At 42.7% G+C, this 24,631-nt stretch overlaps 1 protein-coding gene across 3 annotated transcripts in view; it reads right to left on the reverse strand.

Annotated features, from left to right (window-relative positions):
- Window positions 1–3,427: 3,427 nt before the first annotated feature.
- The window catches only part of Lhfpl3 (LHFPL tetraspan subfamily member 3), a 540,637-nt gene continuing 519,433 nt past the window's right edge, over window positions 3,428–24,631 (reverse strand). For 2 of the 3 annotated variants that reach the window (XM_087655492.1, XM_087655491.1), the window contains exon 4: window positions 3,428–5,689. Coding sequence is in view for 1 of the 3 variants with exons in the window: in NM_001401282.1 (NP_001388211.1) it covers window positions 5,661–5,689 (29 nt within the window). In the remaining 2 variants the exon portion in view is untranslated. 3 annotated transcript variants of the gene reach the window in all.

The raw sequence follows: 24,631 nt of genomic DNA on the forward strand, positions 1-24,631 counted from the left end.
ACATGTGCCCAAAACCGGTTTCCTCAAAGTTTCCCCCTGCCTCCCATACCTGGATTTGTTCTGTACTATGTTGGAACGGAAAATGACCACAAAACAGGAGTTACTAATGGCTGTTAGGGGAGGAGAAATCTATCCATTGTTTTGGGTGGGGTATGTGTACAGCTTTATGTACAAGAGGTACCTGTGTTGTGTGCATTATCGGAACCTTCCAGATGCCATTTTTATTTTCTTAGTGCGTAAAGTGTGGCTGCTTTATAGTCAGTGTCCAGCAATCCTGTCTTCTAAAACTCGTGGGGCAGTGCACCTGTTATTGGTTATTTCTACCAATTATTTCTTATGATCTATTGGTGCATTTAGTATTTTAAAGTCATGAGTGCGTATCTTGCTGAGGCTAATTGATGAAATTACGTTCCATGTTCAGTATGTTTTATCACGGTGACAAATACCTAATATAAACAACTCAAAGGCTCGTTCTGGGCTGTGGTTTCAGGGGACTTAGACTATACTCAGCTGGGCTCCGTTGTTTGCAGGCCGTGGAAAGAAAGGCTCACGGCAGGGACCAAGGTGGGGGTAACCTGCTTACCTCAGAAGGCTGAGAGCCGGGGGACTCAGAGAAGATGCTTCCCGGAACAAGATCTTCCCTTCAAGGCATTCTGGTAGTAGCACACCTTCTGTAATAGTCCATTCAGCCACGAAACCGCGAGTGCGTCAACCCACTTTCAGGCTTGGAGAGTTTTCCGGGTCGCCCCCTAAGGCTGTATTATCTTTAAGCTTCCTGGCTCACACTGGGAACTCTGGGTTAGCTCTCCTCTCCCAGTGGTCCAACGCTCACCTTCCATTCCCTGTTCTGTTGGGTAGATTTATCTTTGGCTTTTGCACTTGTCATAGTCACATTTGGGTTTCAGCTGCCTTTTTCCTGTCTCTCTTTGTCTTCAGTGTTCTTACTTCCTTGCAGGCTAAGCCACGTATTAAAAATAATCTCATGGTAATTTATTCAAGATTAGTGGCATCTTATAAGGAAGGGCTTTTTAAAAATTTGGGGTGTGTGTGTGTGTGCGCGTGCGTGTGTGTGCCTGCGTGCATGCGTGCGTGTGTGCGCGTGCGTGCGTGCATGTGTGTGTGTGCGCGCGCGCGCGCGCGCGCGTGTGTGTGTGTGTATGTGTGTCTGAATTTAGATACTTAGGCTTGGCAGCAATGCCTTTATCTGCTGTGTTATCTTATTGCCCTGACATCTCCCTCCCTCCCTCCCTCCCTCCCTCCCTCCCTCCCTCCCTCCCTCCCTCCCTCCCTCCCTCCCTCCCTCCCTCCCTCCCTCCCTCCCTCCCTTCCTTCCTCTCTTTCTTTCTTCCTTTCTTTCTTCTTTTTCCTTTTTCCTTTTCTTTTCTCTTCAAGCTAGGGCCTTTTGTAGCTCAGGCTGGCCTCAGACTCCCTGTTTGGCCGAATGACTTCTGATTATCCTACGTTTACTAACCGTGTGCTTGAGTTCCAGGCCTACACCAAAGGAACCCAGAGCAAGTGCTTACTGAGCTACGTCCCCCGTGAAAGGAAGGATTTAGAATTTCTACTTCATATTGCTAGAAGTAGAACCAAGGATAATCTTTAAGAGAAATGTAGAATAGCTTGCATTGTTCTCCCATTTAAGATCCTCCAATAGCTTTCACTCACATTTAAAAATATAGCACGGACTCTCCTAGACTTCAAAGCTGCAGAGTTCATTCCTACTCAGTTTACATAGGTCTCTATTGCCACCTAGCGGTAGCTGCAGCGTGCTGAGTTTAATCCTAGCTGAGAGCCATTAGACCATAGGTTCAGCCTGACATTCTTTCTCTTTGTTCAGCGCCACCCAGTTCTCAGTTCTCACTGCAGGGCTCTCACGCTAAATGCAGCTCACCTTCCTAAGCCCATATCAGTCTATCATGCTACCCTGTTTTGATTCTTTCAAGGCATTTCTTTTGAGACAACCTTTTCATTAATTCTCTAAATTCTACCAGAAAGCAGGGGCTTTGTCTAGGGGGAGGGAGGTGAATCACTCTTGTGCTTAGAATAACTCTTGGCACATATGATTGTTGAGTATTGGTTATTTATCCCCTTTAGATAGACAGGACCCGGGATCTTCAGGGCTCCGTTGTTCCATGTTTTCCTGTTATTGTCCCAGCCTAGCTGATCTCATTAATCTCCTTTTATGCCAGGCTTCTGCATGGGCCTCACTATACAGCTCTGGTTAGCCTGAACTCCCTATGGAGACACACTGCCCTCAAACTCATAGAGACATGCCTACCTTGTGCCCTCCTCAAAAACGTATGTCACCACACCTGACTTTCTTTTCTTCTTTCTTTCTTTCTTTCTTTCTTTCTTTCTTTCTTTCTTTCTTTCTTTCCTTCTCTCTCTTTCTCTCTCTCTCTCTTTCTTTCTTTCTTCCTTTCTTTCTTTCTTTCCTTCCTTCCTTCCTTCCTTCCTTCCTTCCTTCCTTCCTTCCTTCCTTCTTCCTGTTTTTTTGAAGATGCATTTTGAAGATGCATTTATGTGTTTGGATGTTTTGTCTACATGGAGATATCTCTCCACTCCCCCTGCCCCACCCCACGAGTGTCCTATATAATAAGAAGAGAGGGAATGGACATAGGTTGATAATCTCCTGCTTGTCAAATGCAACATTATGAATCATTTTACATTGTCACAATAATACTAATATCATTTATATCCATCTTGTAGATGAAAAACACCCCCAAGGTTCAGAGTTTTACAGGACAGTCTAATAAGCAAACATCTGGGATTGAAACTCAACTAGTTAATATGTGCCTTGAGTGGAGTGCTGCAGAAGTGTTAGGAGCAGCTCAGCTACTAACCTAGCTGACCCAGAGGGGGTATGCCTGTATTTGGGTAGAAGAGGGAGGCCTTGGAGATGATCGTGTCCCATGCATGAGGGTCCTGCATATTTAATTGGTGCCTATCACTTGCAGCATCATGAGATGCAAGGAGAATTTCTGAAGGCAGTTCTTTCTGTCAAACCAGTAACTCACCCTGGTGTGCTGGGTTGCATTTGAAATGTTCCTTGGAGGCTCATGTGTTCAAACGCTCTTCCCCAGCTGTTGCCACTGTTTGGAAGTTTGTGGCACCTTTAGGAGGTGCAGATTTGCTAGAGGACGTGTGGGGTGAGGCCAGGCTATGGGTTTCTGCATTGTAGCTCCACTTCCTTTCTGTGCTCTGCCTCTCAACTGGATACAATATATCCAGCAGCAGCCATGGCATTCTTCCCATGAGTAACTGTGTCCTTCTTAAACTCTAAGCCAAAATAAAACCTTTCTCCCTTGAGTTACTGTTTGCCAAGTATTTAATCATAGCACGGAGAGAAATAAGTAACCCTGGGGGGGGGGGGGGTGGTGGCAGGGTGTGTGTGAAGGAAAATGAATGTATACCACACCACCAAATATAATTTTTTTATGTAACAAAATTTTATTTTTATTTTTTTTTTACAGAAATTCAGATATTCCAACAAATTTCTTTACATTTCCTGGACCTTAAAAAAATTACACACAACTTTTGGACATAATAGAACAGAATGAGAAAAAAGAGTCTTTTTTTTAAAGGTAAAAACATGTTTCTTATACTTAACATTTAGTGGTTTCATGTGTGTTATCTATGTACAAATGATATATCATCAATGGCCCATCTTCATAGCGCTGTCATATGCTAAATTACACCTAGGTTTCATGGCAAAAACATAAAAGCATTTGCACGTGGAGAGGAAGTACCTTTTATTTTTTTTGAAACATTACTGCTAATGATGTAGGACCCAGACAGAATCACAATTCACATGGATTAGAAGAACCTAATACCTTCTGATTTTAGTGAAGATATAGAGATGCCTCCCCTGAAATAAAAGGTGAATTTTTAAAAAGTTGTGTGTAATTAAATTCAGTAAGGAGGGTATTCTGAATGCCTCGGGATGACTACTACTTAAAGCAACAACAGCCCCCAGGATGACTAGAACTACACTTGCAGAGGCTAAGCGTCCCCTTGATTTACTTCTCTGGGAAAGCCTGAGTTCTCTCTCTGTGAACTGGGTTTTAGTTACATGAGCACTTGAGTGTATTTGTGATGTACTTTCAGCCATTTGAAACACTTGATTCGAGAAAACAAGGCTAAAATCGTGAGCGTGGTCTTATGGGGACAGAAGAGAGGGCAGCCCCATCCTCATGCTGTCTTCCAGCGGATGCTCTGGTGAAATGCTAATTTAGTCCAACCCTGAGCCTGGGGCTGCAGTCATTCTATTTGTGTGGCTTTTTTTTGCTCAGGTGTAGAACATGGGCTGGCTTACACCCAGCCCCCATTATATGCACCTTGGCTTGAGTTTATACTCGGACAATGGACTACTTTAATACCAAGTATTTCTCTGTTGTTGGACTTAGGCAGGGTGTGTTATGAGGGCAAGGGCTGGGGGATCCTGGGAGGAAAAGATTCTTGAAGAGAACTGGTTAGTTGCAACTACTTCCAAGTACCAGCTAACCAAAAGGGGAAAAGTATGAGAATTTTCAAAAACAACATTAATAAACAAAAGGTAACTTATCCCTATCAAGTTCCTTTGACATGTAAGTATATAGTTATTTACTTCTAAGGCTATTAAGTTTTTACTTACTCTGTTAGTACCACTTACTATCGTTTAGAAGTAGATTTAATGGAAGAGTTTCTTTTGACAAAGCAAAAATGAGTATATGTCAGTAAAGGAAATAAAGAATGTGGATTTCTAGAGACTTTTAGAATGAGGAAGTAGAAAACTCATATTTTAGGTATCTATTTATAAAGTATATTAAATTCCTATGCATATACTAGGGAGAATTAGAAAAAGTGTTTATTTGATAGCAGCCTATATATTACATGAGAGAGCATCCAAGTGAAAATAGACTTTCTATATTGTTCAGAGCTCCTTGATGCTGTGTTGTCAATGACAGGGAGATCCTTGCTGCTTGGGAACCTACGGTGTCTCGATGTACTTCCTGTGATTCACAGTTTGATGGAGTTGTGGCAGGAACATTTCCTTAGTGATAAGTTGTACAGACAGATTAAACTGAACACACAGTGGCTGAGAAGTCTGAAGGGCTAAGTCTCCTAATAACCACGTGGCTGTAACTAATTGCACAGTGAAATGAGTGGACAGTAGTGATGAGGGACGAAGGGTCAGAGGCATTCCCCAAGACGTGACACTCCATGGGCCTCTTGGCTACTGGGACGGGAATAGTCTAGAACTAACTGCCCTTTTATTTCGTTTAATAGCATTGAAAGATTAAAGCTTTTTGTGTGTGTTTTGTTTTCAGTTTGATTTAAAAAGGACAGCTTATAAACCTCAGAACATATGTATTTTACAGGTTAATCCTAGCACAGCTGTATTCTTCTTTCTTAAACTATTTCCTGAATATGATTTTCATGAATGTGATCTGATCTTACTTAATGACAGTTCCCAACGAGCTGGTGTTTAGTCCGTGATCGTAGCTCCTCCCAGAAAACCACTCGAGTCTCTGCAGATCTAGAATCAGAGGTGCTTTGACGAGTGGATGTTTCGATTTTGTGCGTATTCATCTCTGGACTCTGATCTCTCCCCAGTGTCTTCCTTCTTGGTGCTGATGTACAAAGCTGTTTGTTTAGCTGTTATTTGACTTGTTTTGTGCTCATTCTAGAGAATATTGGCTTAACAGAACTGTAGGAAGGGGAGAGAAAAAGGGTTGGGGGAAGAGAAAAAAAATCATTTCTTTTGTCAGCAAGAATTTCATGCTTTAGTTATGGGACAATAATACCACAGTTGGGGCTACGACTTGATAGAAGGTTTGCTTAGCATGCACGGGAGTGATGACTGTCTGCCTGTCACCTGTCTGCCTGTCACCCTAGTATGTGGAAGGCGAAGAGAGGGAAGTCGGAAATTCAAGGTCCTCTTTAGGGTCCTAGGGAGTTTGAGGCCAGCTCTGGCTGCATGAACCCGTACCTCATGTCAACTAAATACCCTTTCCATGCCAACAAATAGTTCAAAGGCACCGTGGATTTATTATCCAAAGTCTTTATGCAGTCTGTCCCAATACACACAGCACTGTCAGCTCAACAAGCAGATATCTGTGTGAGTTGAAGCTGTGGCTGCTTTAAAGGAGTGGGAAGATGATAGATCTGTCCCAAGCATCAGGATCTGGCCTGGCATAGAAAATGTCTCAACCCCTTCCCTTCTCTTGCTGTTTTATTTATTTTACATGACATTGTGACAGGTACGAAAAAGTGAGTATGTATGAACCATCCACAAATCCAGTCACCTTTAAATGCCAACGGTTCCCTTCCCAGGTCCTTTGTATTTCTTATGCAAATGCCCACTTAATAAAGTTGGGACCACAGCACAGATGACACCGTTTAACATTTTAAACATTAAACAGTCTATATAATCAGTGCCAGACGCTAATGATTGTATAACTTTATAAAGTAGAACTCCATTCTACTTTAATTCTAATGGCTGTATGATATTCCTCTATTTTCACTCCTTTACACCCCACACTCAACATTTCATTCTCCACTATTTCATCATTTCCTGATGTATAAGCAAATCTGATTTCTTTCGCCTTGGGAGGTTGTTGCTCACGGAGACAGAGTCTCACCGTACAGCCCAGACTGGTCTCAAACCCAGGATCATTTTGCTTCAGTTTCCAGAGCTCTAGAACTTTGGATGTTCACTCCACACCCAGCTGATGTAGATTTTTATTTATTTGTTAATATGAACAATGGCCTTTTTGTATCTAAGAATCTTTGTTCTTCAGGGCACATCAGGGAGTGGATGGTTTCTCCAATACATTGACGATTATACTTGTGTTACCATAACTACACCTTCACTTAGCCCTCTTTGTGGGATGACCATCTTGGACTTCGGTTCAAACATACTCTATAGTGTGGGAGTTTGGGTCCATGGACCAGCCATCTGTGGTGTGGTAGACTTGGGCCAAAAGGCCACAGGCTCCCTGGTTTTGCAGCACAGTACTTTAGAACACAAGATGAGCTTCTGGTTTCTGAGTGCTAGACACCCTCCTGAAAGGCTGTGCTATCGTCTGTGGGGCTTTCTTCCTGACTTCTGCCACACTGAAAGCATCTCCAACACATTGTGATCTTAATGACCTTGCCTCAGCAAGACAGTTTAGTTATTTCAATGTGCCCAGAACACACAGAGGTTAATCGAAATATGTTCGTGTTATAATGATGATTTGTCTATGATGATTTTGTGAGATAAGTTGTACTGGCAAAAACACCACAGAAGGGAACGCTGTCTCTCGACAGTGTTAAAACTACACAAGGAATGGTGTGTCTTATAGAGTGCTGCAGGGAGTCCTTAACATTGAATGCTGTGCCACTTTGAACAGAGCCCAGAAGTTAGGTTTGTGGGTCCAGGGTTCTACTAGTTTGAATGTCCCATTTGGAAAACCTTTCTATTTTAATTTCACACAGATGAGTGCCTGAGGTTTCCAGCTGGATTCTGCCAAGGATGGCAGAAAAGGAAATGTGGGAAGCACAATATGGAAATAGGTGTTTAAAAGAAGGTGCTTGGGGCTGGAGAGATGGCTCAGGAGTTAGTGCACTGGCTGCTCTTCCAGAAGGACCAGGGTTCGACTCCTAGCACATAGATGGCAGAGGGCAAACATCTGCAACTCTAGTCCGAGGGGACCCTCTCTTCTTGTCTCTATGGGCACTAGGAATGCATGCCATATACAGACACATGTGCAGGCAAAAAACCCAAAACAAGACAAAAACAAAAACTCAAAACAGAACAAAAACTATACACATAAAATAAAACAAATGTAGCTGGGTGGTGGTGGCACCCACCATTAAGCCCAGCACTTGGGAGGCAGAGGCAGGCAGAGCTCTGGATTTGAGGTCAGCCTGGTCTACAGAGCAAGTTCTAGACAGCCAGGGCTACACAGAGTAACCCTGTTTCAAACTCCCTTCCTCCCCAAAAGGTAAAAAGCAGCACGTGGAAGAGAGAATGGCAGACAGAAGTGCTCAGGGCTGTATTTGTGTGTCTCGAAGAAGAGCAGGGAGACGCCTTTCATGGTCTCAAAGACACCAATCAGCATAGAGAAGCTGGCTTTTCTGGGAGTCACTGTGAACAACCATGAGCCACAGCCCATTTGTTTCCTTTCCTTTAGCTCTAAGCTGCCCAGGTTGGCTTCATGTTCGTGGCATTTTGGGATGGAGACCATCATGAGCTTATCGGGGAAGAAGTAAGTGTCTAATGCTGTGCACAGAGTGAGATGGAGTCTCAGTGGACTGCACTGGGAGAAATGGGTGTTGGGAAGGCTTTTGATCAGCCCTTAGAGCAGGACACTCATACCTGGGGGAGAAGAGAGCTACCCACAGAACAGCTGCTGTGTTCTGAAGGTCCTGAGGCTTCTTGTGGAAACAGAACACCGTGGCTGTGGAGCTGTGCCCATCTCCCCACTCTCTGGGTCCACACCCCAAGGCAGGATCCTGATCTGACAGATGGGCTCTGTACTGACTGGGACAGATCACTGGTCAACAAGTCTTGGCTCTCCCTTTTCTTGAGGTGCCTGTGGCTTTCACTCAGTGAAATCTTTGACTGGATACCTCATCGTAAACTCACTATTGATCACTCACGTTTTCTCTCCCAAATGATCTGGGTTTTTTTTCTTGACTTTGTTGGATAGTGGGTCTCTTCACCTAGGGTATCAATCAATGGAGAGCTAGGAAGGATTGAGAAAATCATGGCATGAAGCCAGTGAGCTAGGTTCTGACTGGGACAAAGCGAGTTCAGTGCCTTCGTTTCAAATGTAAGGGATCACAGTTGGAAGGTTGGCTATGTCAGTCGATGTAAGGACTGCCTCACATTTTGTATATCAGGTGTTCTACTTGTCTATCCTCGGTCCTGGCCCCAGTTCTCTGCAGGCTACTCCTCATAAGGTTTTCTGAGAATGTTTGCCTGTGTCTGATTTGCTTAGACACCTCTATGCCTGGTAGTTTTTTTCTTCCTCGTGTATGACATCACCATGCAATGACATCTGCGGAGCGTGTGATAGTTCTGCAGATCACTAGGCTGAAAATAGCCAGAATATTGGTTGCAGTGGGGCTCAGAAGATAAACAGTCCCTGCATCATACCAGGAAGCCACTTGGGTTGAGGAGTAATAGTAAAATGTTATTGCTGTTGTTTACACGGCATGCACAGTGGGCCATTTCTGCCTGAAAGCCAGGCAAGACCTGGCTCTTCATACAGATTTGTGAAGGGCATTGACAGAAAGGGTAATAGAAGGCAAGGCTCTCCTCTCCTGTGTGGCCATTCCCCTTCTGACTTAAGATTATGTGTTATCAGGGCAGTTTGCAGTACCATAGAGAGGCTTCAGTATGGCTACACTGTTAGTACTGCCGGGCAAGACATTTTGCTCTTTTCAAAAAATTTGCTAACATTTCATGCACCATGGATATTTCCCACCGGGGAGGTATCTTAACAGATGTCACGTTCTCCCAGGTCTGTACAGAGCAGGGCTGAATAAATAAGTTATTCAATACTGCTTCAGATCTTTGTTCAGTCGGGTTTGACCTTGTAACATGTCATGGGCTCTGAGCTCCCCGTGTTCCATTGCCAAGAGGTCCTCTCTGAAGCTGTCATTTGAATCACGGCTCAGGAGAGCAGCACACACAATAGCCACACGGTCCACACCACCTAAATGATACTTTGTTGAGTTTTCTATGTGCTTATTGGTGTTGAAAAGTCTCCTGGGTAGTAGGGTCTGGAGCCCCTTCAGTCAGGACAGCTACAAGTGGGAGGAGGGGACAGTCACTGAGAAATGAGAGAGGCTAGGCTCTTTGGGGCAATGGCCAACGAATCCCAGTTGTGAAAATGAGTAAGGGGGTGATCCCAACTGCCTTTACTCATTGACTCAATACGTTTTGCCAATTTTCTCCCACTCTTCTTGGAACCGTGTACACTTCTGACAGGGACCTGTGATTCCCGGCATCTCTGGGAGGTGGATTGCAGCCCCTTATGATGAGCAACTACCTCACAAGCTTTCTTTTTCCTTTAGCAGATTTTGATCTGTCACCAAGGGCTTCTGTGCTCCCATCCCTCAGCTCGAAGGCCGCCTGATCTTTAAGTACCGCTGAACCAATAGCAGAAAGGAAGCAGGAGATTCGATTTCCATCAGTTAAGTCAGCACTTCTCTTACTTCTGTGGGCAGGACAATCACCTGGGTGTCCAAAATGGGCAGATTTTGACTCAGTGAGTCTGGAGCAGGCTTAAGGCCTCAGAGTGCCTGCTGAGAGACCTCCCAGCTGAAATTGATGGTGGTGGTCAGGTGCCAGTAAGAAGGGAGGCATTAGACTTTACTCTGGGAGGGAGAATGCGCTATTCATCATTGAACTCCCAACCTAATAAGGTGATCAAAATACATCTGTGGAGGTGGCACTTGCTTGTAATCCTAGCACTCTGGGGGCAGAGGCAAGCAAATCTCTGTGTGGGAGGCCACCTTGTCTACATGAGAGTTCCAGTCAAGGCCACATAGTGAGAAACTTTCTCAAAACAAAAGAAAACAACAACAACAACAACAACAACAACAACAACAACAACAACACACACCAGCAAAGGCATTTGTCAAATGCAAAGGAATGTATGACAATCTGGTAAGGAAAACCTTCAGCAATAAGTAGGGCTGAAAGACTCCTGCTTCAGAACTTTTGGGATTATTAATTCCTTTAATTTCCTTTCGCACCCATTAAAGATCTAAGCCAAGGAAGCAAAATGATGGGTGTGCTCTCTCAACTTAGGTCTACTAGGGAAGATATTTTCCCATTGCTTGAACATTAACTTTTACACAGTGTGTATAGATAGGCATGGAGGAAATGCCTAAGAATGGGAGGAATGGGATAAGATGATACCTTGTCCCAGACACTCTTATAATGTATCTGTACCCTGCCTGCGACACTCCTATGATGTATTTGTACCCCGCCCTAGACACCCCTGTGATGTATCTGTAACCCCACCCCAGACACTCCTATGCTGAATCTTTTCATTGTTCAATTTTTTTATAATAAAAATTATAGGAATTGTTTGTTTGTGAGGGTATGAGGTGATTTATGCCTTGGCATGCGTGTGGAGATCAGAGGGCAGCTTTTGGGAGGGGAGTTCTGGGGGCTCAAAGCTAAAGATGCCAAGCTTGGAGTTAAGAGCCTTTACCCACTGAACCATCCCATCAGTGTCATACTTTTAAAAATCTTAATTTTTTTCCTGCCCTTTTCACTGTCTTTTTTATTTTTATTTTTATTTATTTATTTTTTGCCTCCTAATTTTCTTTGAACTTGATGTCCTGATGTCAGCACAGGCAGAGTGGGTACTAAAATGGTCTTCTGGCCACTGTGGGAAAACTTTGCTGGGAGGGCAGGTCTGTGTCCCATTGGCTGTTCTGCAATGTGATTAGATTTGGGTGCCAGGTACAGCGTTTTCTCCTGTGACCTTTCTCACAAGGTGGCTCAGGGGAAGGTTGACTCAGAAAGCTCCCCTGTTCTTCTCTCATCCACACTAAGGCTGCCTGTGGACTCTGTTAAAGTGGACAACAGGATGAATTACTTGGTAGGCCTTTCGTTTGCATGCTGAGTGGATACTGATTTCTGAGTTGAGATGATGTCCAGTTTGGCCTGAAGTTACCCCATCTTTTATCTAGGGGGTCAAAAGGCTCTCCCTACGATGCTCACAGGACAGGCTCGAGGCAGGGTGAGAGTGTTGAATCCTCAGCTTTCAGTGTGTGTTCAGGTGATCTGAAGGGTCCCACACGCCTACATCATGGGGCACTAACTAGGCGCTCGCTTGCCATCTTTGTAATCGCTTTGCCTTCCCATCTGGTGGTTTATACCACACACAAGCACTTTACCATGTTTATGGCCATCCTTCAGAAGAGTCAGCAAAAGCAAACCCAAACTGGGTGTTACACATGCCAAGTCCAAATCTGAATTGGATTGTGTTCTCTCGAATCTGTCTCTGCTGCCACTGACTAGTCAGCCCCCTCCCCCACTCTTCCTTCCTACTGCGAATAAGGCTACTGCTTTCTCTCATTTCTCTATTGTCCTTTCTACTCCTCTGGCCTGAGTGCTCTTGTCATACACACCCACTTTCATCTTATTCTTACTTCACCAAGTGTGACACACACACACACACACACACAATCCCATACACACACCTCTTGAGAGTGTGACACACACACACACAATCCCATACACACACCTCTTGAGAGTGTGACACACACACACATAATCCTATACACACACCTCTTGAGAGTGTGACACACACACACACATAATCCTATACACACACCTCTTGAGAGTGTGACACACACACACACACATAATCCTATACACACACCTCTTGAGAGTGTGACACACACACACACATAATCCTATACACACACCTCCTGAGAGTGTGACACACACACCCTTTCCCTGATAAGTATGACACACACACCCTCCCTCTACAAGTATGACACAGAGAATACACACACACACACACACACACACACACACACACACACACACACATTTTGGTCCTTTTTCCACAATATTTTGTTTTTAATTATATCCCCTGGACAATGTATATATATATTTCTGAACTCGTGCATCTGATATTTTTATTCAGTGCCTAGCTTCTGCCACCTCCTCTCGCTGTTCTCCTCTTCTCTTTGGAGAAATAAAAATAGAAATATAAAAATTTAAATCCAGATTCTACATATTAGAGAGACTATGTGATAGTTGCCTTTCTAAAGTTTGGCTTATTGCATTTAATGTGTTTTCAATTCCGTCCATTCTCCTGTAAGCATCAATGTTTCATTTTTCCTCACATCTGAAACAAAATCTCTTGTGTATGTAGCATTCATCTGTTGATGGACATCTAGGTTGGCTCTGTCAGGAGCCATCTAAGAGAGTCTAGGTTAGCAGGTGACTTTCCTGGAGCCAGCCTATCATGTTTGCATGGCCTATGGTGGGTGAGCTCTGAGAGGCAAGGTCCCAAGAATCTTCATCTGAGGATTGCTTCTTGTTGCTGATATGCCTTCCCTGTCATTGTTATATAGACTAATGGTTCCTGGTCATTAACCCACTCTATTTGGCAGATTTCCTGCAGATCAACATAAAGATGAACTTTGATGAATCCTGATGTTTATTATTATATTTAATGAATTAATGCTGTTATTATTAACTCCTGATTTGATTCAAATAATTTTAGGAAGAAAGTTTTAAGAGATGGTTTTAGTTGTTTTGCCATAAAGATATAATAAAGATAGAATCAAGAACAAAATGTGCCCATTCCTCATAATAGTAAGTAAGACTGCATAATAAGAAATGCAATGAGTTTTCATAATTACACCTAAAAAGAGAAATAGGCTTGGGAAAGATTTGTGATCAAGGAAAAACATTCATTCTAGGTCAGTTCCAAGGATAAAGCCATAGGTGTGTACTATGATAAAGCAAGGTCATGTGAAACTGTTGCTTTGAACTTATAATGAGCTTATAGAATGAAAAACTGCTTTGAACTTACTATCAACATCCTTCTGTAACTCCCCTTTTGTGTAACATTTTATCTATGAGGTAAGTTTGTAAAGAACTTTGTCTAAGAAGGTATCAAAAGGCCATAGAAAAGGAATGAAGTGGTGGCTTGGGCGGCTCTGCTCTTTACATCCATATATTTATATGTGTGTGGCATTTGAGGCTCAACCTGATCCATTAAATGCATATATGTATATGTCTCTTTGTGTATATGTTTATGTGATGTGTGTGTGTGTGTGTGTGTGTGTGTGTGTGTGTATGTGTATGTATGTAAGTATGCATGAACACTTAGGGAGTTGATGAGAGAGGTGGTCAGGCTCGACCAGAATGTGTGTGCATGAGTGCATGCATGTTTGTGCATATTGCCCATGTAAAATATTTTCTTTCTTTTCTTCCCTTTTCTTTCTGGTTAATGAACAGTTAACAAGTCAAGGCCTTGTAACTCTGTCTTACTGTTCTGTGGGCCAGAAGCTCATGGCCTCTGGAAACCTAACTCTTACTGTTCTGTACTGATAAATGCTGATTTGTGCTTTAATAGGCACTGGTTGGGCTGGAGAGATGGCTTAGCAGTTCAGAGCACTGACTGCTCTTCCGGAGGTCCTGAGTTCAATTCCCAGCAACTATATGGTGGCTCAAAACTATCTGTAATGGGATCCAATGCATTTTTCTAGTGTGTCTGAAGACAGCTACAGTGTCCTCATATACATTAACTAACTAACTAAATCTTTTTTTAAAAAAAGTAAGCCATTATAAAACTCAGAAGAAAGTAGAAGTCTTTAAAACTATGAAAAAAGTGCTGGTTTCCTACTTTGTATCTGTTGCTTAAGGACCTCTGGGTGGCCAGGTGAGAGGCTGTTACTTATAATGCTAGGAAGGTTCCCAGGATGGCTTCATTTTGGGGCTGTTGTGAATAATGGTAGTGCAGCAGTAAACATATTGGAGTATTTCTGCAGTTGTTGTCTTAGAGTCCTGTGGGTATAAGTCCAGGAGTGGAACAGCTATGCAATGTGGAAGTTCTATTTTTAGTTTTTTTGTTGTTATTGTTGATGCTTTCCTTGATTTCCATAGTTTCTGCCCAGTTTACATTCTTATAAGTAGTATAGAAATGTTCCCTCTCTTTTACATCTTAACTAGTATCTATGTTTTTTGATGATAGTCATTCTGACTAGAATGTGATGGAATCGAAACTCAATTTTACTTTGCTGTTTCCTAAAGAATGCTTATCTTCACTTAGCCCATAATACAATGGGAAAGCTATGATTGAAAAAGTTCTCAAAGAATTCTAGAATCAGTACTATTAAAAATCAGATGGAGTGATATTCCAGCATACAACTTCAGAGCACTGACTGCATAAGACTTCTGATATTCCAGCCTACGACTTCAGCATAAGACTTCTGTTTCACTGGAGCCCATGCTGTTCTAAGAACCCTACAGACCAAGCAAGTATTCAGAACTCCAGAGACACACAGGTACTTGGAACCCCAGAGGCAATGTTGGCACTCAAACTCCAGAGGTCACACAGGCCACAAAGACCCCAGTAGAGACAATCTACTGGACCTGAAGACTTGCTAATCATGAGAACCACAGGCCACTTAGGTTGGAAGACCAGAGAGGAAACAGAAACCAAGGGGAAAAATCCATCTAACAAACTCAGAAATCAGCACCTAAACCTATAATAATTCTAAATCCAGATGACTAGAGCCTAGTGTAAGAGCTCTATCAACAACCAGGGTAATATGGCACCACCAGAGGCCAGCTATCCTACCACAGCAATAGCTCTGGATATTTCAACACAGCTGAAGCACAAGAAAATTACCTTAAATCCAATTTATGAAGATAATAGCGGCCTTTAAAGAGAAAATGAATAAATCCCTTAAGGAAATCCAGGAAAATACAAACAAAATAATGAAGGAAGTGAATGAAACTGTTTAAGATATGAAAATGGAAATAAAGCAATAAAGAAAACACAAACTGAGGGAATCCTGGAGATGGAAACTCTAGGTAATTTAACAGAAACTACAGATGTGAGCATGACCAACAGAGAATATGAAATGGAAGAGAGAATCTCAGGCATAGACGATACAACAGAAGAAATCGACATATCAGTCAAAGAAAATACTAAATCTAAACATCCCTAACAGAAAGTATCCAGGAAATTTCGGACATTATGAAAAGACCAAGCCTAAGAATAACAGGAAGAGAAGAATGAGAAGAATCTGACTCAAAGACCCAGAAAATATTTTCAACAACACCATACAAGAAATTTTTCCTAACCTAAAAATGAGGTGCATGTAAGTGTACAAGACACTTACAAGACATCTAGAAGATTAGACTGGAAAAGAAAACCCCTCCTGCTACATATGCTACATAATAATCAAAACACTAAGTGTGTAGAAGGAAGGAAAAAATGTCAAAACTGCAATGGGAAAGGCCAACTAACATATAAAGCAGACCTACTATAAATACACCGGAGTTCTCATCAGAGAACTTTAAAAACTAGAAAGGCCTGGACAGATGTCCTGCATACTCTAAGAGATCACAGATACCATCCCAAATTATTGTACCCAGCTAAACATTCAATCACCACAGATGGAGAAAACAAGATATTCCACAACAAAACCAAATTTAAGTATCTATCTACAAATTCAGCCCTATAAGAGACTAGAAGGAAGATTCCAACCTAAAGAAATTAACTACACCCAAGAAAACACAGGAAATAAATCATTCCATGCCAGCAAAACCAAAAGAAGGGAAACACACACACACACTTCACCACCACCACCACCACCACCACCACCACCACCACCACCACCACCACCACCGCCATCAATAAAAAAAAAACCAACCAAACAAACAAAAACAAAACAAAACAAAAAAACCAAACAAATCAGGAATTAACAATTGGTCATAAATATTTCTCAACATCAATAAACTCAATTCCCCAATTAAAAGACACAGGCTAACAGAATGTGTGAAAACATGATCCATCATTCTGCTGCATATAAGAAACATACATTAATATCAAAGATAGATAGATATCTTAGAGTAAAGCGCTGAAAAAAAGATTTTTTTTATTAACTTGAGTATTTCTTATATACATTTCGAGTGTTATTCCCTTTCCCGGTTTACGGGCAAACATCCCCCTCCCCCTCCCCCTTATGGGTGTTCCCCTCCCAACCCTCCCCCCATTGCCGCCCTCCCCCCCACAGTCTAGTTCACTGGGGGTTCAGTCTTAGCAGGACCCAGGGCTTCCCCTTCCACTGGTGCTCTTACTAGGATATTCATTGCTACCTATGAGGTCAGAGTCCAGGGTCAGTCCATGTATAGTCTTTAGGTAGTGGCTTAGTCCCTGGAAGCTCTGGTTGCTTGGCATTGTTGTTCATATGGGGTCTCAAGCCCCTTCAAGCTCTTCCAGTTCTTTCTCTGATTCCTTCAACGGGGGTCCTATTCTCAGTTCAGTGGTTTGCTGCTGGCATTTGCCTCTGTATTTGCTGTATTCTGGCTGTGTCTCTCAGGAGCGATCTACATCCGGCTCCTGTCAGTATGCACTTCTTTGCTTCATCCATCTTGTCTAATTGGGTGGCTGTATATGTATGGGCCACACGTGGGGCAGGCTCTGAATGGGTGTTCCTTCAGTCTCTGTTTTAATCTTTGCCTCTCCCTTCCCTGCCAAGGGTATTCTTTTTCCTCATTTAAAGAAGGAGTGAAGCATTCACATTTTGATCATCCATCTTGAGTTTCGTTTGTTCTAGGGATCTAGGGTAATTCAAGCATTTGGGCTAATAGCCACTTATCAATGAGTGCATACCATGTATGTCTTTCTGTGATTGGGTTAGCTCACTCAGGATGATATTTTCCAGTTCCAACCATTTGCCTACGAATTTCATAAACTCGTTGTAAAAAAAAAAGATTTTTTTCAAGTAAATAAACCCAAGAAGCAAGCTGGTGTTGTCACTCTAGTATATAACAAAATAGACTTCAAACCAAAATAAATAAACAGAGATGAATGAGGAAGAACACTTCATACTCATCAAAGGAAAAAACATCTGCCAAGATGACATCTCAATTCTGAAATCTGTGCCCCAAATACAAGGGCACTCACATTCATCAAAGAAACATTACTAAAGCTTAACTCACACATCAAACCCCACACGTTAATAGTGGAGGACTTTAAAACCCCACTCTCACCAATGGACATGTCATCCAGATAGAAATTAAACAGAGAAATAATGGACTAACAGATGTGATGATTCAAATGGACGTAACAGATATCTACAGAATACTTTGCCCCAACACAAAAGAATATACCTTCTTCTCATGGACCCTTCTCCGGCATTAACTATATACTCAGTCACAAAGCAAATGTTGACAGATACAAGGAAATTGAAATAAGCACCTGTATCTTTTCAGACCACCTTGGATTAAAGCTGGACTTCAGCAACAACGGAAACAGTAGAAAGCCTACAAACTTGTGGAAACTGAACATCTATCTACTGAATGGCCACTGGGTAAAGGAGAAATAAAGAAAGAAATGAAAGACTTCTAGAATTCAATGAAAATGAAGGCACAACATTCCCAAACTTATGGGACACAATGAAAGCAGTGCTAAGAGCAAGACTCGCTAAGGCACTAAGGAAGGCACTAAGTGCCTTCATAAAGAAATTAGAGAGATCTCATGCTAGCAATGTAGCAGCAAACCAGAAAGAACAAGACAAGAAATTTAATGAAACAAAGAGCTGGTTCTTTCAGAAAATCAGCAAGACAAACAAACCCTTAACCAAATGATCTAAAAGGCAGAGAGAGAATATCCAAATTAATAAAATCAGAAATGAAAAAGGAGGCATAACAACAGATATGGAGGAAATCCAAAGAATCATTAGGTCATCCTTCAAAAACCTGTACACTACAAAATTGGAAAATCTAAAAGAAATGAATAACTTTCTCTATAGATACTAATTGTCAAAGTTAAATCAAGATCAGATAAACAATTTAAACAGACCTATAGCCCCCAAGGAAACAAAAGCAGTCATTAAAGGTCTCCCAACCCCCCAAAAAAGCCCAAGGACAGATGATTTTAGGGAAGAATTCTACCAGATTATAAAGAACTAATACCAATACTCTTCAAATTATTCCACGAAATAGAAACAGAAGGAACATTGCCAAATTCATTTCTCAGCCTGTTTATCATTTGTATAGGAGGGCTATTGATTGTTTTAAAGTCAATTTTGTATCTGGCCACTTTACTGAACATTTTAATCAGTTGTCAGGATTCCAAAGTAGAATTTTGGAGTTGCTTATGTATACTATACTATCATATCATTTGTGGATGAATACATTTAATAATAAGACAATTAATAAAAGGAACCTCATGTAACTGAAAAGCTTTTGTAAGGCAAAGGACACTGACAAAGGACAAAGTGCCATTCTACAAATATTCACCCAGAAAAAGATCTCCACCAACTCCATATTTGACAAAAGGCTGATATCCAAAATATATAAAGAACTCAAGAAACTAGACATAATTAATATAATATAATGAACCACATAATTAATATAAAAATGGGGCATAGATATAACAGAGAATTCTCAACAGAGGACTCTGAAATGACTGAGAAGCACTTAAAGAATTGTTGTGCAACATTATCAGGGAAATGCAAATCAAAATGACACTGAGATTCTGCCTTACCCCTCTCAGATCAAAGGCAAAGATCAGAAACACAAGGCACAGGCCATGCTGCCAAGGATGTGGAGCAAGGGCTTGGAGCAAGGGGAACACTCCTCCCCTGCTGGTGGGAGTGCACACTGTGCAGCTACTATGGAAATCAATATGATGATTCCCCAGAAAGATGGGGATGGGTCCAGCTATCCCACTCCTGGACATCTACCTAAAGGATGAGTTATCCTCCTACAAGGACACTGCTCAACTCTGTTCATAGAAGCTTTATTCAAATAGCCAGACATTAGAAACAACCTAGATGTCCCTTAACCCCAGACTGGATAAAGAAAGTGTGGTATATTTACACAATGGACAGTTACTCAGCTGTTAAAAATGAGGACATCATAAAACTTGCAGGCAGATGGATGAAAGTAGAAAAGATCATCCAGAGCGAGGTAAGCTAGGCACAGAAACACAAACATGATATGTGCTCACTTATAAGTGACCGTTAGCTGATAATGCTACGGTCCATAGACCCAGAGAAGCTATGTAAGAAGGAGGGCTCAAGAGGGGATGCTCAAGAAGGGAAATAGAATAGACACCACAGGTGAACTGAGGAAGGTGCTGGGGGGATGGGAACAGGAAGGATCAGATGTGGGGAAGATGGAGGGAGACAATATTGGGAGAGACGGCTGGAATTGGGAGGCATCTCAGGGAGAAGCTAGAAATCCAGTGTAATGGGAACTTCCAGGAATCTATGAAGGTGACCCTAGCTAAGGTGATCCTAGCAATAGGGACACAGAGTCTGAACAAGCCACATCCTGTGACCAGGCAAGATTTCCAGTGAAGGGATTGGGCCACCAACCCAGCCACAAAACAGTCGGTGTATAATTTGTGGCGCCTACAAGATGTGCTGGGGTAAAGGCGGCACAAAAATTATGGGCATAGCCAGCTAATAAATGGTCCAGCTTGAGACCCATGCCATGAAAGGCAGCCCAGCCCTGATGTTTCCTGGAGGACCAGGAATCAGAGACTGGGTGGTGAAGAAGGAGGAGGAGGAGGAGAAGGAAAAGAAGAAGGAGGAGGAGGAGAAGAAGGAGAAGAAGAAAGAAGAAGGGGGAGGAAGAGGAGGAGGAGGAGGAGGAGAAGGAGAAGAAGGAGAAGAAGGAGAAGGGGGAGGAAGAGGAGGAGGAGGAGGAAGAGGAGGAATAAGAACAACAGCAACAACAACAAAATAGGCAAAAAAGTCAATGAAATGATTCCTAATGATATTCTGCTATACTCATAGATTGGTGCCCTGCCTAATTGTCATCAGAGAGTTTTCATCTGATGGAAACAGATGCAGGCACTCACAGTCAAACATAAGTGGAAGCTTGGGATATCTTGTGGAAGAGGGGGAGGAAGGATTGTAGAAGCCAGAGGGGTCGAGGGCACCACAAGAATCCTCATAGAATCAATAACCTGAGTTCATAGAAACAGAGACCAGACCACCAATCAGGAGTTGCATGGGAGTGACCTAGGTCCTCCACACATGTGACAGTTGTGGACTTGGTCTTCTTGTGGGACTCTTAAACAGTGGGAGCAGGGGCTGTCTCTGACTCCGTTGCCTGCCTTTGGAATCCTTTTTTCCTTCTAGGCTGCCCTGTCTAGCATTAAGAGGAGAGAAGGTGCCTAGTTTTGCTGCAATTTGATATGCCTTGGCTGGTTGATATCCAGGGGAGGCCTGCCCTTTTCTAAAGAGAAATGCAGCAGGAGTGGATTGGGGTGGGGGGAGTACGTGGAGGGGAGGTGGCAGGGGAACGGCTTGGAAGAGAGGAGGGAGGGAAGCTGCAGTCAGGATGTTTAAAACAAATCAATACAAAGGCATCTTCCTATGCAAAATCTTCCTAAACCTCATTCTTAGTTAAAATCCTTCTCTAGACATATAGAGTTGTGTAATGTCACAGGGCCAGCAATGAACAGCACATTTATAATCAATCAAAGTTAAAGAACTATATCAAAAAAATTGATGACTGAAATTTACCCATAAAAACCCAAATGATGGGTTGGGGATTTAGCTCAGTGGTAGAGCCCTTGCCTAGGAAGCGCAAGGCCCTGGGTCCGAAAAAAAGAACCAAAAAAAAAAAAAAAAACCCAAATGATTTCCTTCCTTTTTCTTTTGAAGTATTCTACCAGCTTCAGGGATAGCATGGTAAGATATATGGCTTTTCAAAACTATGTTCATAGATGCAGGCACTGAGATGAAGATGTACTGGTTGGGGCCCGGTTGTATTCATGTAAATGTGTGCATACACATACATACATACATACATATATTCATACAAACATACATGCATACACAGGTCACAATAATAGAGGAAAAGACTATCAACTTGAGAGAAAAGCATGGGGGATGTTGTAGGGAGGGTTGGTGGGAGGGGCTGGAAAAGAGGAGAAAGTGATGTAATTCTCCTTCCCTCCCTCCCTCCATCTTTCTCTCTCTCTCTCTTTTTTCTTTCTCCTTCCTTCCTTCCTTCCTTCCTTCCTTCCTTCCTTCCTTCCTTCCCTTTCCTTCTCGTCCTCCCTCCCTCCCTCCCTCCCCCTCCCTCCCTCCCTCCCTTCTTTTCTTCCTTTCTTCCTTTCTCTTTTGAGACAGGGTTTCCCCCTATAGGTCTGACTGCCCTGGAACTTGCTCTGTAGACCAGGCTGGCCTTGAACTCACAAAGATCCACCTGTTTCTGCCTCCTGAGTGCTGGGATGAAAGGTGCATGCTACCACCATCCAGCAAGTGATGTAATTCTATTTGAATTAAAAATTCCCACACATTCCTCCAGGATGCTGGAAGGTTTCTCAGGTCACAGAGTGGACAGAGAGTCCAGAATCATAATTTATGAGCCTTTATCGTCACAAGTTTAAGAGTCTTGGTCTTAATTGCCTATATGGGTATTTGTTGTAATAAAATAAGACTTTCAAGTATGGTGTATGCTTTCCCTATAGAATAAATAGAAGTGGACGATAGAGTTCCGGGGGCAAATAAGAATCGAGATCTCATGCAATCCACCACCTGTGCCCCACTAGAGACGTAATGGAGAATGAATGCATCGTGGCTCTGTAATCAATCACACACAGCTGACAGAGAGGGGTTAGCCACAAAGGATGGCGCGATCAAAGGGGGCCTGGGATGCACTAACCTACGGAGGTTTAGGGCTTTCTAAAATGCAGATGTGACAAGTATTCTTCAGCGTGAAGACCTCTAGAAGCACCTTCTGCTCCTGTGTAGTCGGGTGTCTAGCACACTGTGCCAGCCTCAGGTGACGCTCCAGTCTCTTGAGTGCTCCATCGTGTCCTAATTGAGGCCCTTATTGCCTTCTGCTGGGAATGGGAACACTACATATGCTCTCACTCTCCCAAGCTGCTTCCTGGAGAAGCATTTCCTGAGTTTCCATTTTGCCCAGTCCTTTTTGCCAGAGCCCTCTTCATCCTCTTGGCAGGAGAGCAAAGACCATACTGGATATGCCTGCAGCCCCAGCATGTGGTAGGCAGACACCCAGATGTCTGATCAGATGAAGAGCTAGGATTAGAATCCAATTCTTCTAAATACTGTGCATCCTTTTGGGGTGGTTTGAATGAGAATGGCCCCCAGAGTGGCACTGCTTGAGAGGGTTAGAAGGTGTGGCCTTGTGGGAGGAAGTGTGTCACTGCGAATAGGCTTTGAGGTTTCCAAAGCCCATTCCAAGGCCAGAGTCTAGCTCTTCTTGCTGCTTGTGAATCTGGAGGCTCCTTCTCCAGCACCATGTCTGCCTGGATGCTACCATGTTTCCTACCATGATGATAATAGACTGAACCTCTGAAACTGCAAGGCAGCCCCAGGGATATGCTTTCTTTCACTAGAGTTACTTTGGTCATGGTGTCTCGCCACAGCTGTAGGACAGAGACTATGACACATTCCCTACCCATCCACTGGATATGATGATCTCGTAGTAGTTCCTAGCTTTATGACATCAGTTACTTCGGTGGTCTTAGATTATGTTACTCTCTCTCAGCTAGAAATGCAGGGATCCTTCCTCTTCCCTTCTCATTTGAATTGGTTGTCACTGAGTTTTAATAATTACAGACCCTGTCTTATTTTCTCACCCTCTGGCTTCCGGCAGGCTCGGCATGTGTCTATGTGGGGTGATGCTGTTATTTATGTGACAGCTTCTTTTTTCCCTGTTCTTTTTGTTGACGTTTTAAATATAAGTTTTAAAATCAAGTAAAATACGTAATGATGGATTTGTTATGGGATCCTCAGACACGTGTTTCTACCCTTGGTTCTCCTTTGTGTCTCCCCCTACCACCCTGTATCTGGCTTCTGTTGCTTCCCTCCCTACCCTTAGGGGCTCTCTTCTGCTTTCTTATCATAAGTATTCCTGTTTCTCTCTTCCCTTCCTTAAGATCTCTTCCCCCTCTCAAGGGCCCCTTTTCAGTTTTCACTCCTCCACACCAAGCAAGCAAACAAAACGTTTTGAATCTCTGTTCTACACATGAAAAAACATTCAGTATTTGTCCCTTGGTTTTCAGTTTCATCCATTTTTTTTCTCCCTTGCAAATATCACAGTTTTGTGTATTCAGACAGATACACAAGTTTTTACCTTGATCTTCTGGGCCTAAGGGTGTAGCCTAATGGTAGAGTGCTTGCCTAAGACATGTGAGGCTTTGGGCTTGATCTCCAGTACACACACATACCACACATACACACACATATCACACACATACACGCACACATACACACATTCAACAATACATGCAGACACACACATACCACACACCCCTGTCACACATACACACACATACTACATATATACACATAACATACACAAATACACATACCACACATACACACACACCACACAGACATATATACATGTACTACAACTCACACACCACACACCACACACACACACACACACACACACACCACATAGACATATACACATATATCACAATCACACACCACACAATACACACTCATACATGCACACACCAAACATACATGCAAATACACCACAGATAACACACACAAATAAACACACATATACAAACACACCACACACACTCATACATACGCACACCACACATGTACACATAAAAAGTTTTTAAAACTTTCTCAAGATTAGTTTAAGATGTGTGTCTTCCATATGTCTGCACATGATTATACATACATACAGTGTTGACTCCACTGTAGCCTGATACCCCTATCCCTTACATGCTGTCTTCCTTACTGACACTGTGTGCTTCAACGACAAGAACCAGGTGTTCTATCCTCAATGCTGTGGGGTACATGTAGTGCATGTGTGTGTGTGTGTGTGTGTGTGTGTGTTATATGTGGTACATATATGTGTGTGTAGGGTGCATGTGGTGCATGTGTATGTGTGAGTGCATGTGGTGTATATATGTGTATGTAT

Source organism: Rattus norvegicus, chromosome 4 (assembly GCF_021556685.1).
Source record: "Rattus norvegicus strain SHRSP/BbbUtx chromosome 4, alternate assembly SHRSP_T2T, whole genome shotgun sequence".
In the NCBI taxonomy this organism is placed as follows: Eukaryota; Metazoa; Chordata; class Mammalia; order Rodentia; family Muridae; genus Rattus; species Rattus norvegicus.